This window comes from Dendropsophus ebraccatus, chromosome 9 (assembly GCF_027789765.1).
Source record: "Dendropsophus ebraccatus isolate aDenEbr1 chromosome 9, aDenEbr1.pat, whole genome shotgun sequence".
Taxonomy (NCBI): domain Eukaryota; kingdom Metazoa; phylum Chordata; class Amphibia; order Anura; family Hylidae; genus Dendropsophus; species Dendropsophus ebraccatus.
In genome coordinates this window covers 116,215,166-116,231,715 of record NC_091462.1, presented here as the reverse complement: position 1 = coordinate 116,231,715, position 16,550 = coordinate 116,215,166, and the positions used below count along the sequence as shown (strand labels likewise).

The following is a 16,550-nucleotide window of genomic DNA, read 5'->3' as shown; positions in this document are numbered from 1 at the left end:
ATTACCCCTCATGCCCCTCTCCTATGACTATTACCCCTCATGCCCCTCTCCTATGACTATTACCCCTCATGCCCCTCTCCTATAACTATTACCCCTCATGCCCCTCTCCTATGACTATTACCCCTCATGCCCCTCTCCTATGACTATTACCCCTCATGCCCCTCTCCTATAACTATTACCCCTCATGCCCCACTCCTATGACTATTACCCCTCATGCCCCTCTTCTATGACTATTACCCCTCATGCCCCTCTCCTATAACTATTACACCTCATGCCCCTCTCCTATAACTATTACCCATCATGCCCCTCTCCTATGACTATTACCCCTCTTGCCCCTCCTATAACTATTACCCCTCATGCCCCACTCCTATGACTATTACCCCTCATGCCCCTCTTCTATGACTATTACCCCTCATGCCCCTCTCCTATAACTATTACCCCTCATGCCCCTCTCCTATGACTATTACCCCTCATGCCCCACTCCTATGACTATTACCCCTCATGCCCCTGTCCTATGACTATTACCCCTCTATGACTATTACCCCTCATGCCCCTCTCCTATGACTATTACCCCTCATGCCCCTCTCCTATGACTATTACCCCTCATGCCCCTCCTATGACTATTACCCCTCATGCCCCTCTCCTATGACTATTACCCCTCTTGCCCCTTCTCCTATGACTGGTAACCCCCGTCTCCCCCCTCCTATGACAGACGGTGTATCGGCCCGGCACTGGCTCCGCCCACTCCTCCCGGGTTCAGAGATTCTCGGCGGCAGTCACCTGATCGCTCTCGCGGCAGCTCGGTTGCTAGGCAGCGGGACACGCCCATGTAGCGCCTTTCCACGCTCTCAGTGGCTTGGAAGCTGTCACTCAAGAGAGGCCCCGCCCCCCCAGCCTTGGATTGGTGGAGCGGATTTGCTCCCCGGGGTGACTGGTCCTGTCTGGCCACGCCCTCAGGTCGCCGCTGAACTTCCGGGGACCTGTCTGCTGCTCGGCTGCCGGGTAACTTCTTCTTAAAGGAGCCGCAGCGCTCAGGACTTCCGGGTGTGGAGGGCGCAGGGGCGGCGGAGGACGGGAGGGGACGGGGGTATGTTTACCAGCTCGGCTCTGCTGGGAGGGGCCCTGACTGCCACTATAAAGTCACACTGTGTTATAATCTACAATGTGACGTCACTGTATGATATCACTGACTCTTACAGAGCACCATGGAGGGTAAGAAGCCTGAGGATGGGGATGGTGACGCCTCCAGGCTGCCGGCCGCCCGCTGCGCCTCCTCCACCACAGCCAAGAACCTCGCCATCCTCAAGGAGCGATCCTTCGACATCAACTTCGACGTCGGTGACGAGTACGAGATCATCGAGACCATTGGCACGGGCGCCTACGGAGTGGTGTCCTCCGCCCGGAGAAAGGGCACCGGTAAGGACTACAACTCCCAGCAGCTCCCAACACTGTAACTCCCAATCCTGACCCCCAGCAAGGGGGGTGATGTCATCCGGCAGATTGTGATGTCATCAGCCCGTACTGACCCCTGGTGTGTATACGGAGGTATGTCTGTGGGGGAATTGTGATGTCATCAGCCCGTACTGACCCCCGGTGTGTATACGGAGGTATGTCTGTGGGGGAATTGTGATGTCATCAAGCAGATTGTGATGTCATCATCCCATACTGACCCCCGGTGTGTATACGGAGGTATGTCTGTGGGGGAATTGTGATGTCATCAGCCCGTACTGACCCCCGGTGTGTATACGGAGGTAAGGCGAGGGACCTTGATGTCATCAGGCAGATTGTGATGTCATCAGCCTGTACTGACCCCCAGCAGGTATGAGGAAGTAGGGTGGGGGATTGTGATGTCATCAGGCAGATTGTGATGTCATCAGCCCTCACTGACCCCCAGGATGTATGAGGGAGGGGGCTTATGTCATCAGGCAGATTGTGATGTCATCAGCCCATACCGACCCCCCCAGCATGTATACAGAGGTATGGCAGGGGAATGTGATGTCATCAGGCAGATTGTGATGTCATCAGCCTGTACTGACCCCCGGTGTGTATGAGGAGGTAAGGCAAGGGACTGTGATGTCATCAGCCCATACTGACCCCCAGCAGGTATAAGGAGGAGGGGGGTGATGTCATCAGGCAGATTGTGATGTCATGAGCTCGTACTGGCCCCCAGCAGGTATGAGGAAGTAAGGCAGGGGATTGTGATGTCAGCCTCTACTGACCCCCGGTGTGTATACGGAGGTATGTCTGTGGGGGAATGTGATGTCATCAGGCAGATTGTGATGTCATCAGCTCGTACTTACTCCCCACGTGTATACGGAGGTGAGGAAATTGTGATGTCATCAGCCCTCACTGACCCCCAGCAGGTATGAGGAAGTAGGGCGGGGGATTGTGATGTCATCAGGCAGATTGTGATGTCACCAGCCCTCACTGACCCCCAGCAGGTATGGAGGGGGGGGGGGTGATGTCATCAGGCAGAATATGATGTCATCAGCCCGTACTGACCCCAACGTGTACACAGAGGTATGGGGGGGTGATTGTGATGTCATCAGCCCATACTCACCCTCAGCGCTGTTCTCCGCCCCTCAGGTCAGAAAGTCGCCATCAAGAAGATCCCCAACGCTTTTGACGTGGTGACGAACGCCAAGCGCACCCTGCGGGAGCTGAAGATCCTGAAACACTTCAAACACGACAACATCATCGCCATCAAAGACATCCTGAGGCCCGCCGTGCCCTACAGCGACTTCAGATCTGTGTAAGAGCAGCACAGAGGATTTCAGGAGGGGAGAGGGCAGATCAGGTGGTGCCCACAGCAGCACAGAGCATGTCAGGACTGTCAGGCTCTTATAAGACGTCACAGGCTGCACAGCAGCACAGAGCATGTCAGGAGAGGAGTGTGCTCATCCTGTGAGAGGTCACAGGTTAGGGATTAGGGTCTCCACAGCAGCACAGAGTATTTCAGGAGAGGAGTGTGCTGAACCTGTGAGAGGTCACAGGCTAGGGATTAAGGTCTCCACAGCAGCACAGAGTATTTTAGCAGCCCTTCCTCCTATTGTCTGGGTGCCTGCCCCTGTAACATGGTCGCCTCTGTGCTCCACAGGTACGTGGTGCTGGACCTCATGGAGAGCGACCTCCACCAGATCATCCACTCCTCGCAGCCGCTGACCTTGGAGCACGCCCGCTACTTCCTGTACCAGCTGCTGCGGGGGCTGAAGTACATCCACTCCGCCAACGTCCTGCATCGGGACCTGAAGCCGAGTAACCTCCTCATTAACGAGAACTGTGAGCTGAAGATCGGTGACTTTGGGATGGCGCGAGGGCTGTGCACCAAGCCCGACGAGTACAAGTACTTCATGACGGAGTATGTGGCCACCCGCTGGTACCGCGCCCCGGAGCTGATGCTGTCTCTGCACGAGTACACCCAGGCCATAGACATGTGGTCTGTCGGCTGCATATTCGCCGAAATGCTGGGGCGCAAACAGCTGTTCCCCGGGAAGAACTACATCCACCAGCTGCAGCTGATCATGACGGTGCTGGGGACGCCCTCCAGCCAGGTCATCCGAGCCATCGGGGCTGAGCGGGTTCGGGCCTACATCCAGAGCCTGCCCTCCCGCCAGCCCGTGCCCTGGTCAGACCTCTACCCTCATGGAGACCGCAAAGCCCTCGACCTCCTATCCAAAATGTTGCGGTTTGACCCGCGGGAACGGATCTCGGTGCGGGAAGCTCTGCGCCACCCTTTCCTCTCCAAATACCACGACCCGGACGATGAGCCGGAATGTGTGCCCGCCTTTGACTTCGGCTTTGATAAGAAGATCCTGACCAAAGAGCAGATTAAGGAGGCCATCGTGGCCGAGATTGACAGCTTCCACCGCAGACGGGAGGGCATCCGGCGGCAGATCAGCTTCAAACCCGCCCTAAAGCCCGCGGTGGAGGGGCCGGGGCCAGACGCCATGCTGAGAGAAGACAACTTCCACTCACCACCGCTTCCTCCACCCTCCGAGGGACTGGATGTGGACATGCCCAGTGCCAACTCCGCCAGAGAGAGGGCAGATTTTCCTATGGAGTCGCCAAAAGTTCCCGACAAACCGGAGACCATCGACCTGACGTCTCCTGTGGAGAGCGAAGACTCAGCACCGCAGGCGGTGAAAGAGGAGGCAAAGGAAGAGGCGCCAGTCATCAAAACTGATCCAGAGCCAGTGCCAAAGAGAGAGGGCGCCATATCTGACGATACTAAGGCGGCACTGAAGGCTGCACTACTGAAATCAGCCCTGAGGAATAAGTCCAAAGGTGAGATCCCATCACTTACCATACACAGGACTACCCCACACATAGGGGGCAGTATTATAGTAGTGATATTCTCATATATAGGAGCAGTATTATAGTAGTTTTATTCTCTTATATAGGAGCAGTATTATAGTAGTATATCCCTGTATATAGGAGCAGTATTATAGTAGTTATATTCTTGTATATAGGAGCAGTATTATAGTAGTTATATTCCTGTATATAGGAGCAGTATTATAGTAGTGATATTCTCATATATAGGAGCAGTATTATAGTAGTTTTATTCTCTTATATAGGAGCAGTATTATAGTAGTATATCCCTGTATATAGGAGCAGTATTATAGTAGTTATATTCTTGTATATAGGAGCAGTATTATAGTAGTTATATTCCTGTATATAGGAGCAGTATTATAGTAGTTATATTCCTGTATATAGGAGCAGTATTATAGTAGTGATATTCTCATATATAGGAGCAGTATTATATTAGTTTTATTCTCTTATATAGGAGCAGTATTATAGTAGTATATCCCTGTATATAGGAGCAGTATTATAGTAGTTATATTCCTGTATATAGGAGCAGTATTATAGTAGTATATCCCTGTATATAGGAGCAGTATTATAGTAGTTATATTCCTGTATATAGGAGCAGTATTATAGTAGTATATTCCTGTATATAGGAGCAGTATTAGGCTGGGTTCACACTACGTATATTTCAGTCAGTATTGTGGTCCTCATATTGCAACCAAAACCAGGAGTGGATTAAAAACACAGAAAGGCTCTGTTCACACAATGTTGAAATTAAGTGGATGGCCGCCATATAATGGCAAATATTTGCTGTTATTTTAAAACAACGGCTGTTATATTGAAATAATGGCCGTTATTTACTGTTATATGGCGGCCATCCACTCAATTTCAACATTGTGTGAACAGATCCTTTCTGTGTTTTTAATCCACTCCTGGTTTTGGTTGCAATATGAGGACCACAATACTGACTGAAATATACGTAGTGTGAACCCAGCCTTATAGTAGTTATATTCCTGTATATAGGGAGCAGCATTATAGTAGTTATATCCCTGTATATAGGAGCAGTATTATAGTAGTTATATTCCTTTATATAGGGGGCAGTATTATAGTAGTTATATCCCTGTATATAGGGGTCAGTATTATAGTAGTTATATCCCTGTATATAGGAGCAGTATTATAGTAGTTATATTCCTGTATATAGGAGCAGTATTATAGTAGTTATATTCCTGTATATAGGAGCAGTATTATAGTTGTTATATTCCTGTATATAGGAGCAGTATTATAGTAGTTATATTCCTGTATATAGGAGCAGTATTATAGTAGTTATATTCCTGTATATAGGGGCAGTATTATAGTAGTTATATTCTTGTATATAGGAGCAGTATTATAGTAGTTATATTCCTGTATATAGGAGCAGTATTATAGTAGTATATTCCTGTATATAGGAGCAGTATTATAGTAGTTATGCTTCAGGAAGATACAGGTGCCGGCACTGTCTGAATACTGCTCAATCAGTAGCTGTGCGCTGGAGTCGGATTAAGGGCTAATAAACTGCACTGGTAAGTAGCCGCGGTGCTCGAACAGAGACAAGGGCAGTACGGTGTATAAAATAGAAAATAAGTCCAAGCACTCACCGGATGAAGTGATCTCTTTGTGCGTTTATTCAAGACATCACAGGGAGGGAGCGGTGGCAAGGGTGCTGGAGCGTGTAGCAGACACGCTCCCTCCCTGTGATGTCTTGAATAAACGCACAAAGAGATCCCTTCATCCGGTGAGTGCTTGGACTTATTTTCTATTTTATACATTATAGTAGTTATATTCCTGTATATAGGGGGCAGTATTATAGTAGTTATATTCCTGTATATAGGAGCAGTATTATAGTAGTTATATTCCTGTATATAGGAGCAGTATTATAGTAGTTATATTCTTGTATATAGGAGCAGCATTATAGTAGTTATATTCTTGTATATAGGAGCAGTATTATAGTAGTTATATTCCTGTATATAGGGGGCAGTATTATAGTAGTTATATTCCTGTATATAGGGGGCAGTATTATAGTAGTTATATAGTAGTAGGCATACTCTCGGCTAGAAGAAAGGCCCCTAGTGGCCAGAAACGGCCGTCGCCATCTGAGTCACGCCGCGCACCCTCTCCCTCCCTGCTAATATCGCAAGATGGAATAAAGATACAAGCTGTTATACCTCTGATACCGGTGAGTGCTGGACTTTCTATCTACCTACATGCATTGTTTGATCTGCTCCATTCCTGCCCGTGCACCACCCGCATAGCTGTTTATTCCATGGAGATAGCCCCCTCCACCTACACCTGTATTCCATAATAACCAAGGTCCGGCTAGTCTACTACCCGGTTGTGCTGAGGACTCTCGCTCCACACATTTTATTATAGTAGTTATATTCCTGTATATAGGGGGCAGTATTATAGTAGTTATATTCCTGTATATAGGGGGCAGTATTATAGTAGTTATATTCCTGTATATAGGGGGCAGTATTATAGTAGTTATATTCCTCTATATAGGAGCAGTATTATATTAGTTATATTCTCGTATATAGGAGCAGTATTATAGTAGTTATATTCCTGTATATAGGAGCAGTATTATATTAGTTATGTTCTCGTATATAGGAGCAGTATTATAGTAGGTATATTCCTGTATATAGGAGCAGTATTATATTAGTTATATTCTCGTATATAGGAGCAGTATTATAGTAGTTATTTTCCTGTATATAGGAGTAGTATTATAGTAGTTATATTCCTGTATATAGGAGCAGTATTATAGTAGTTATATTCCTGTATATAGGAGCAGTATTATAGTAGACATGTGCACAGAGGTCTGTTGTGTGCTGTAGGATTCTGTAGGTTCTCTATTTCACATCAGTATTGTTATATATCCAGCTGCGTCTTCTTTCTTTTGTATAGATGCGCCATGTTCGATACCCGAGACTCCCGAAGTGAAGAAACCGATCACCGCCCAGGAACGTCAGCGGGAGCGGGAAGAGAAGAGGAGGAGGCGTCAGGAGCGTGCACGGGAGAAGGAGAAGAAGCAGAAGGAGAAGGAACGTCGTGACATAAAGAAAGCAGATGGAGGATTTGAGGGACTGGTTCTGAGTGAGAACGATAAGAACCTTCTGGAACGCTGGACCCGAATGATTGACCAAAACCATTTACAAGCCCCGCCTCCTACTTGCCAGAGTGTCCCGGCACCTAAACCAGCGTTGATGTGCCCAGATATCCGCCCTGTTGCCCAACCCCTTCCACCACAGACAGTATTTGCTGTGACCAATCCTAATGCTGTCCCTGAGGTCAGGACCCAGCAGAACGGCTCAGTCCCCACCCCGGCTATGGCTCCAAACGTCCAGTTCATGCCCCGCTGCCTAAACCCGTGTCCTGTATCCAACCTGCTCCACTATGTGCCTCCAGCCTCCACCGCCTTCCAGATCGGCCCAGTAGTGCTGGCGCCTCATGTCAAGCCTGGGACTCCTCCCGTCGCTGCGCAGGTTCCTCCAGAAGTGAAGTTTATTGGTGGAGGACCAGTCTGCTTCCCTGCTCCAGTGCGGCTCAACCCTGTGTGGAACAGAGGAGGACCTGAAGATGTCTGGCCAGCCTCCGACACCGGAGACGGGAAGAGCAGCTCTGTCACCGTGGATCCTGCATTGTTCCTGCGCAACCCTGCCGAGCTGGAGCACCCCCAACAGCAAGTTACTGGAGTGTCCTACCCTGGAGTTGTAGCAGATTGTCACATCTCTGAGGATAACAAGTCCCAGGACCTGCTGTCTCTTCCAGCCACCACCTTTAGCACAGCGGAGGCTGGATCGGTTACGCCAGATATCAACCTGGTGACGCAACAGCTGTCAAGGTCTCAGGTGAGATTGGAACTGGCCATCTCTGCTATAAGGGTTGTGCCGTGTGCCACCCCCACTCTGCCCCTCTTAACAATCCATGGGCCACCTAGTATAGTATTGGAATAACATAACAAAGCAGGTCTGCTGATCTTCCCCCACTGATTTCCATAAATATTACCTGTGTCTTCTGTTTTCAGGTGGAGGATGTGTTGCCCCCCGTCTTCTCTGTCACCCCCAAAGGAAGTGGTGCCGGATACGGGGTGGGCTTTGACTTAGAGGAATTTTTGAACCAGTCCTTTGAGATGACGGCAGAGAACCGAGAAAGGTTAGTGGATGGAAAAAAAGCTGAGCGCAGAGGGATCACGTTATGTGTCTGAGGATCAGGGCTTCGCTTTATGTGATATTGAACGTGCAGACTCCAGTTGGTCTAACATCCCGGGGCTTTTATTGTTGGTTGAGGGTCCGCACATGGACTTTTGTTGAGCTGGTGTTAGTGTTTGGTAGACCAATGATCCTCAGGACCTTGGATGGTATTCAGCTTTTATAGGACGTTTTGCCCTTTTAACGCTGGTGTTTTCCCTTCCAGTCTGGTGGACTCCACACCACTATCAGCCTCGCTTTTGGCCGACTGGTTGGACGTCCATCGTATGAACCCTGCAGACATGGCTTCACTCCAGGAGGATCTACAGCTGGGATCTCCCATGAGCTTGTCCGATATCCCCGACCTCCACGATGGTTGAGGGCTCAAAGGAGGGTGGATAATGGTGGGATGTTTTATTCACCAGGATATTATGACAAAGGGCTGTATTTATATACCGAGGTACCCTGCATGAGCGTATGCTGTGTCCGTAATGGGTCCTGGAGGAGGAGCGGTGAGCGTGCCCTGGACCATACTGGAGGTCAAGGGAAGAGACCATGTGCCAGGCCACTTAGTGATGATGATGGGATTGTGGTTGGTTCTTCTTCAGTGTTGTACATTTTTCACAGCCACCGACCTACACCAGTGACTGTGCCGTACATTATCTACAGCCACCAACCTACACCAGGGACTGTGCCATACATTATCCACAGCTACCGACCTACACCAGGGACTGTGCCATACATTATCTACAGCTACTGACCTACACCGGGGACTGTGCGGTACATTACCCACAGCTACACCGGGGACTGTGCCATACATTATCCACAGCCACCGACCTACACCGGGGATTGTGCCATACATTATCCACAGCCACCGACCTACACCGGGGACTGTACCATACATTATCCACAGCTACCCACAGCTATACCAGGGACTGTGCAGTACATTACCCACAGCTACACCGGGGACTGTGCCTTACATTAGCCACAGCCACCGACCTACACCAGGGACTGTGCCATACATTATCCACAGCTACCGACCTACATCGGGGACTGTGCCTTACATTAGCCACAGCTACCGACCTACACCAGGGACTGTGCCATACATTATCCACACCTACCAACCTACATCGGGGACTATGCCATACATTATCCACAGCTACCACCCTACACCGGGGATTGTGCCACACATTATCCACAGCTACATCGGGGACTGTGCCGTACATTATCCACAGCCACCGACCTACACCAGGGACTGTGCCATACATTATCCACAGCCACCGACCTACACCGGGGACTGTGCCATACATTTTCCACAGCCACCGACCTACACCGGGGATTGTGCCGTACATTATCCACAGCTACACCGGGGACTGCTCTACATTATCCACAGACACCGACCTACACCAGGCACTGTACTGTACATTATCCTGAGCTACATCGGGAACTGTGCCGTACATTATCCACTGCTACCGACCTACATCGGGGATTGTGCCATACATTATCCACAGCTACACCGGGGTCTGTGTTGTACATTACCCACAGCTACCCCGGGGACTGTGCCATACATTATCCACAGCTACCGACCTACATCGGGGATTGTGCCATACATTATCCACAGCTACCCACCTACCCCGGGGACTGTGCCATACATTATCCACAGCTACCCACCTACCCCGGGGACTGTGCCATACATTATCCACAGCTACCGACCTACATCGGGGATTGTGCCATACATTATCCACAGCTACCGACCTACCCCGGGGACTGTGCCATACATTATCCACAGCTACCGACCTACATCGGGGATTGTGCCATACATTATCCACAGCTACCGACCTGCACCGGGGATTGTGCCGTACATTATCCACAACTACACCGGGGACTGTGCCGTACATTATCCATAACTACACCGGGGACTGTGCCGTACATTATCCACAGCCACAACCTTCACCAGGCACTGTGCTGTACATTATCCTGAGCTACATCGGGGACTGTGCCGTACATTATCCTGAGCTACATCGGGGACTGTGCCGTACATTATCCTGAGATATATCGGGGACTGTGCTGTACAATATTCTGAGCTACATCGGGGACTGTGCCGTACATTATCCTGAGCTACATCGGGGACTGTGCTGTACATTATCCTGAGCTACATCGGGGACTGTGCCGTACATTATCCTGAGCTACATCGGGGACTGTGCTGTACATTATCCACAACTACACCGGGGACTGTGCCATACATTATCCACAACTACATCGGGGACTGTGCCGTACATTATCCTGAGCTACATCGCGGACTGTGCCGTACATTATCCTGAGCTACATCGGGGATTATGCTGTACGCACACTGAGCTCTGCCTTATCTGCGGCTTCCGCCTCGTAGCAGGTAGTGGAGCCGCCTGCCCTGTTGCTGGTCTCTTGCACTTTTTTTTACCCGCCATCTTGCCCATGTTGCCGATGCTGCAGACCTGATAATAACAGCTGCTCCTGTTCCTGATTTGTTACGATTTTTCATGAATTGTTAATAAAGTTTTATTTATTTACCGGGGTCTGATTAATACGTGGGCCATGCTACCTATATGATGTTGGCTCCAGGCTCAGTGATGGAGTGCCCAAGCATACACCAATGCCCATGTTATAAGCTACCATCACCTTGTGGGGCGACAAGAGCTACCATCGCACTGTGGTGGGAACAGCGGGGCCAGTAATAATGTGGGGATTCAGAGACTATGGGGGGGGGTCGCCTTAAGATGGATGGGTTCTGTGCAGAAAGGGAGGCATCAGTCCCAGGGAAAACGAAGAAAAGACCAATAGAAGAGGCCTCCTGTGGTCACTGAATGTAACTGCACTTTAGTCACTAGCAAGACGATTAGATGCTTCTTGTTGTCCCTAGCAACCAATCACAGCTCAGCTTTCAGTTTACCAGAATAAAATGAGAAATGAAAGCTGAGCTGTGATTGGTTGCTGTGGGAGGTGCGACTGGTTGCTAGGGACACCAATGCGAGTTTTCACAGGAGGCTCCACATGAAGGAACTCCAGGGCTGCGGGGTCCCCATATATCCCCGGTCGGCGGGGGACACTGCCGGTTGTAGAGATGACGGGCTCAGGATCTCACCCCCCGCCGTGTCTCCCAGGGTGCAGTGCGGTCGGTAGTGTAAGGGGCGGCGCTAGGACCCGGCCCCTCGGATACACTGTATCTCCCACACATCACGCTTTGTATCGCTTTCTCCTAGCGCCACGTTCTGAACCACACTTCCCGGCATCCCCCGCGCCGCAGGTCCCGCCCCTTCCGGCGCCGTGCTCCAGTCAGCGTGGTGAGCGGCGGTGAGTGGCACTTGTGGACACGTCAGCTGTACAGAGAGGATGGCGGCGGCTGTGATTGCGGCGGTGCCGGGCTGGGAGCGGGTGCTGAGGCTGCTGGTCTGCGCCCTGGGCATTGCCCTGTCTGTCTATGCCTACCATGTGGAGACCTCCCGGGAGAACGACGCCTCCTACCGGGCGCTGTGCGACATCAACCCGTCCATCAGCTGCTCCAAGGTGTTCACGTCCAGGTGAGAGAGGAGGGGGGCAAATACTTATATATTATACCCTGTGTGTGTATGAGGAGGGGGCACATACTTATATATTATACCCCCTGTGTATGTATGAGGAGGGGGGCACATACTTATATATTATACCCCCTGTGTGTGTGTGTATGAGGAGGGGGGCACATACTTATATATTATACCCTGTGTGTGTATGAGGAGGGGGGCACATACTTATATATTATACCCTGTGTATGAGGAGGGGGGCACATACTTATATATTATACCCTGTGTATGAGGAGGGGGCACATACTTATATATTATACCCCCCTGTGTGTGTATGAGGAGGGGGGCACATACTTATATATTATACCCTGTGTGTGTATGAGGAGGGGGCACATACTTATATATTATACCCTGTGTGTGTATGAGGAGGGGGCACATACTTATATATTATACCCCCTGTGTATGTATGAGGAGGGGGGCACATACTTATATATTATACCCCCTGTGTGTGTGTGTATGAGGAGGGGGGCACATACTTATATATTATACCCTGTGTATGAGGAGGGGGCACATACTTATATATTATACCCCCCTGTGTGTGTATGAGGAGGGGGGCACATACTTATATATTATACCCTGTGTGTGTATGAGGAGGGGGCACATACTTATATATTATACCCTGTGTGTGTATGAGGAGGGGGCACATACTTATATATTATACCCTGTGTGTGTATGAGGAGGGGGCACATACTTATATATTATACCCCCTGTGTATGAGGAGGGGGCACATACTTATATATTATACCCTGTGTATGAGGAGGGGGGCACTTACTTATATATTATACCCTGTGTGTGTATGAGGAGGGGGGCAAATACTTATATATTATACCCTGTGTATGAGGAGGGGGGCACATACTTATATATTATACCCTGTGTGTGTATGAGGAGGGGGCACATACTTATATATTATACCCTGTGTGTGTATGAGGAGGGGGGCACATACTTATATATTATACCCTGTGTGTGTATGAGGAGGGGGGCACATACTTATATATTATACCCTGTGTGTGTATGAGGAGGGGGCACATACTTATATATTATACCCCCTGTGTATGAGGAGGGGGCACATACTTATATATTATACCCCCTGTGTATGAGGAGGGGGCACATACTTATATATTATACCCTGTGTATGAGGAGGGGGGCACATACTTATATATTATATCCTGTGTGTGTATGAGGAGGGGGGCACATACTTATATATTATACCCTGTGTATGAGGAGGGGGGCACATACTTATATATTATACCCTGTGTGTGTATGAGGAGGAGGGGGGCACATACTTATATATTATACCCTGTGTGTGTATGAGGAGGGGGCACATACTTATATATTATACCCTGTGTGTGTGTATGAGGAGGGGGCAAATACTTATATATTATACCCTGTGTGTATGTATGAGGAGGGGGGCACATACTTATATATTATACCCCCTGTGTATGTATGAGGAGGGGGGCACATACTTATATATTATACCCTGTGTGTGTATGAGGAGGGGGGCACATACTTATATATATTATACCCCCTGTGTATGTATGAGGAGGGGGGCACATACTTATATATTATACCCTGTGTGTGTATGAGGAGGGGGGCACATACTTATATATTATACCCTGTGTATGTATGAGGAGGGGGGCACATACTTATATATTATACCCTGTGTGTGTGTGTATGAGGAGGGGGGCAAATACTTATATATTATACCCTGTGTGTGTATGTATGAGGAGGGGGGCACATACTTATATATTATACCCCCCTGTGTGTGTATGAGGAGGGGGCAAATACTTATATATTATACCCTGTGTATGTATGAGGAGGGGGGCAAATACTTAAATATTATACCCTGTGTGTGTATGAGGAGGGGGCACTTACTTATATATTATACCCCCTGTGTATGTATGAGGAGGGGGGCACATACTTATATATTATACCCTGTGTATGAGGAGGGGGGCACATACTTATATATTATACCCTGTGTATGAGGAGGGGGGCAAATACTTATATATTATACCCCCTGTGTGTGTATGAGGAGGGGCACATACTTATATATTATACCCTGTGTATGAGGAGGGGGGCACATACTTATATATTATACCCCCTGTGTGTGTATGAGGAGGGGGGCACATACTTATATATTATACCCTGTGTGTGTATGAGAAGGGGGGCAAATACTTATATATTATACCCTGTGTGTGTATGAGGAGGGGGGCACATACTTATATATTATACCCCCCTGTGTGTGTATGAGGAGGGGGGCACATACTTATATATTATACCCTGTGTGTGTATGAGGAGGGGGCACATACTTATATATTATACCCTGTGTATGTATGAGGAGGGGGCACATACTTATATATTATACCCCCCTGTGTGTGTGTGAGGAGGGGGGCACATAATTATATATTATACCCTGTGTATGTATGAGGAGGGGGCAAATACTTATATATTATACCCCCCTGTGTGTGTATGAGGAGGGGGGCACATACTTATATATTATACCCCCCTGTGTGTGTATGAGGAGGGGGCACATACTTATATATTATACCCCCCTGTGTGTGTATGAGGAGGGGGCACATACTTATATATTATACCCCCCTGTGTGTGTATGAGGAGGGGGCACATACTTATATATTATACCCTGTGTGTGTGTATGACGAGGGGGGCACATACTTATATATTATACCCTGTGTGTGTATGAGGAGGGGGCACATACTTATATATTATACCCTGTGTGTGTGTGTGTGTATGAGGAGGGGGGCACATACTTATATATTATATGTGCCCCATGATTCTATTTGTAGGGACACTCTTCTTCATTACCCCTCCCCCACTCTCTCTCTAATGCGTGATTGGGTCTCCTCGGCCTTCCCACTCTGATCATTGACCCCTCTCTCTCTGTTCCAGATGGGGCCGTGGATTTGGACTGGTGGAGAACATCCTCGGAGCGAAGAGTCTGCTGAATCAGCCCAACAGCGTGTTTGGGGTTCTGTTCTATGCACTGCAGATAGTGCTGGGTACGTAATGACTGATAGCAGAGACGGTGGTCACTCCTCCCCTGGGTGGTTGTACTCTGCAGTTAGTGCTGGGTACGTGATGACTGATAGCAGAGACTGTGGTCACTCTTCCCCTGGGTGGTTGTACTCTGCAGTTAGTGCTGGGTACATAATGACTGATAGCAGAGCCTGTGGTCACTCCTCCCCTGGGTGGTCCTCCTATACAGACTGCTGGGTACATGATGACTGGTAGCAGAGACTGTGGTCACTCTTCCCCTGGGTGGTTGTCCTCTGCAGTTAGTGCTGGGTACATAATGACTGGTCACCCCTCCTCTAGGTTGTCGTCATGTCCAGATAGTGCTGGATGATCGTCCTGGGCAGATGCTCTGTTTACTTGAAGGGACTGTCTGAAATTCGGAGGGGAACAGCGCCCCCCTGGCCATCATGGCATCTGGTATTGCACCTCGGTTCCTGGTGTCCCTTCCTTCACCATCCTCTCTCCTCTTCTTTTTAGGGTTTGTGGGATTGGTGGCGGCAGCGGTCACACTGTTGGCGACCTCGCTGTTGTCCATCGCCGGCTCCCTCTACCTGGCGTACATCCTCTTCTACATCCTGGAGGACTTCTGCGTCATCTGCATCACCACCTACGTCCTGAATTTCATCCTTCTCCTGCTCAACGTCAAGCGGCTGCGATGGCTGACGGCGAGCCCCTCGAAGAAGAGGAGGAAGAACAAGAAGAAGAAGAACTGATCACCAGGTGCCCATCGACATTTCCTGCGTTATATCACCGATAGGACACGGACCACGAGCGCTGCGACAACGCCGCACTCAGGGCGCCACACGGCAGTGTTACCTTTTTTACTTTATGATGAGGGTTTTTTATGATTTTAGCGAATTGGCGCCATTTTAAGCTCAGTTGTTACAGATCATGTGACTTTGATCGAGTATTGGGCGGGGAAGGGTGCCAAAAGAAAAAGCTGTGAAGTCCGTGAGCGAGGGATCGTGTGTGCCAAACCTCGACCAGAGGAAGTTCTCAGGGAATTAAACGCAAGTAGAATTATCGCAATATTTCCAACGAGAAATGGCGGCGAGAGTCACATGTCCAATCACATGACCAACGCTACAGGACGCGGCCATAAGAACAAGAGAAGACGATCGCTCCATCCCCCGGTGATCGCCATCTCCGGCTCCTCCATCATTCCAATTCCTATGGGATTTTATAATAAAGGGAATGTTTTTCAATAGTCCTGGATGCTGTCGTCTCCTTGGTGGTGGGGAGCCCGGGAAAGCTGGGTGACAACCCGTATGATTATAGCTATAGCCTCCATGGGGGTTGTCAGCAGTTCTACTTGTCCGGTGAGAGTTGTAGTTGGGCTCATATTGGTTGTCGCCTTCCTGGAAGCAGAAATAGTCCTGACCTGTACATGTAGGGCGGTAATAAAGAA

The 16,550-nt window shown here is 49.3% G+C and overlaps 2 protein-coding genes across 3 annotated transcripts; both read left to right on the top strand.

Annotated features, from left to right (window-relative positions):
- Positions 1-881: 881 nt before the first annotated feature.
- On the top strand, positions 882-11,065 carry MAPK7 (mitogen-activated protein kinase 7). Of its 2 annotated transcripts, none has more exons than XM_069984669.1 (7): positions 882-1,002; positions 1,200-1,416; positions 2,587-2,752; positions 3,098-4,284; positions 7,237-8,180; positions 8,357-8,484; positions 8,746-11,065. In XM_069984669.1, exons 2-7 carry the CDS (start codon positions 1,206-1,208, stop codon positions 8,897-8,899), a joined length of 2,790 nt encoding a protein of 929 aa, XP_069840770.1. In that variant the 5' UTR covers positions 882-1,002; positions 1,200-1,205; the 3' UTR covers positions 8,900-11,065. The 2 variants fall into 2 exon arrangements, with proteins under 2 accessions (XP_069840770.1, XP_069840769.1); XM_069984668.1 differs by lacking the exon at positions 882-1,002 and adding an exon at positions 1,010-1,087.
- A 770-nt stretch (positions 11,066-11,835) lies between these two features.
- LOC138800571 (vitamin K epoxide reductase complex subunit 1-like protein 1) lies at positions 11,836-16,349 on the top strand. Its single transcript, XM_069982340.1, has 3 exons — positions 11,836-12,073; positions 15,017-15,126; positions 15,620-16,349. Exons 1-3 carry the CDS (start codon positions 11,886-11,888, stop codon positions 15,853-15,855), a joined length of 534 nt encoding a protein of 177 aa, XP_069838441.1. The 5' UTR covers positions 11,836-11,885; the 3' UTR covers positions 15,856-16,349.
- The last annotated feature ends 201 nt before the right edge of the window (positions 16,350-16,550 follow it).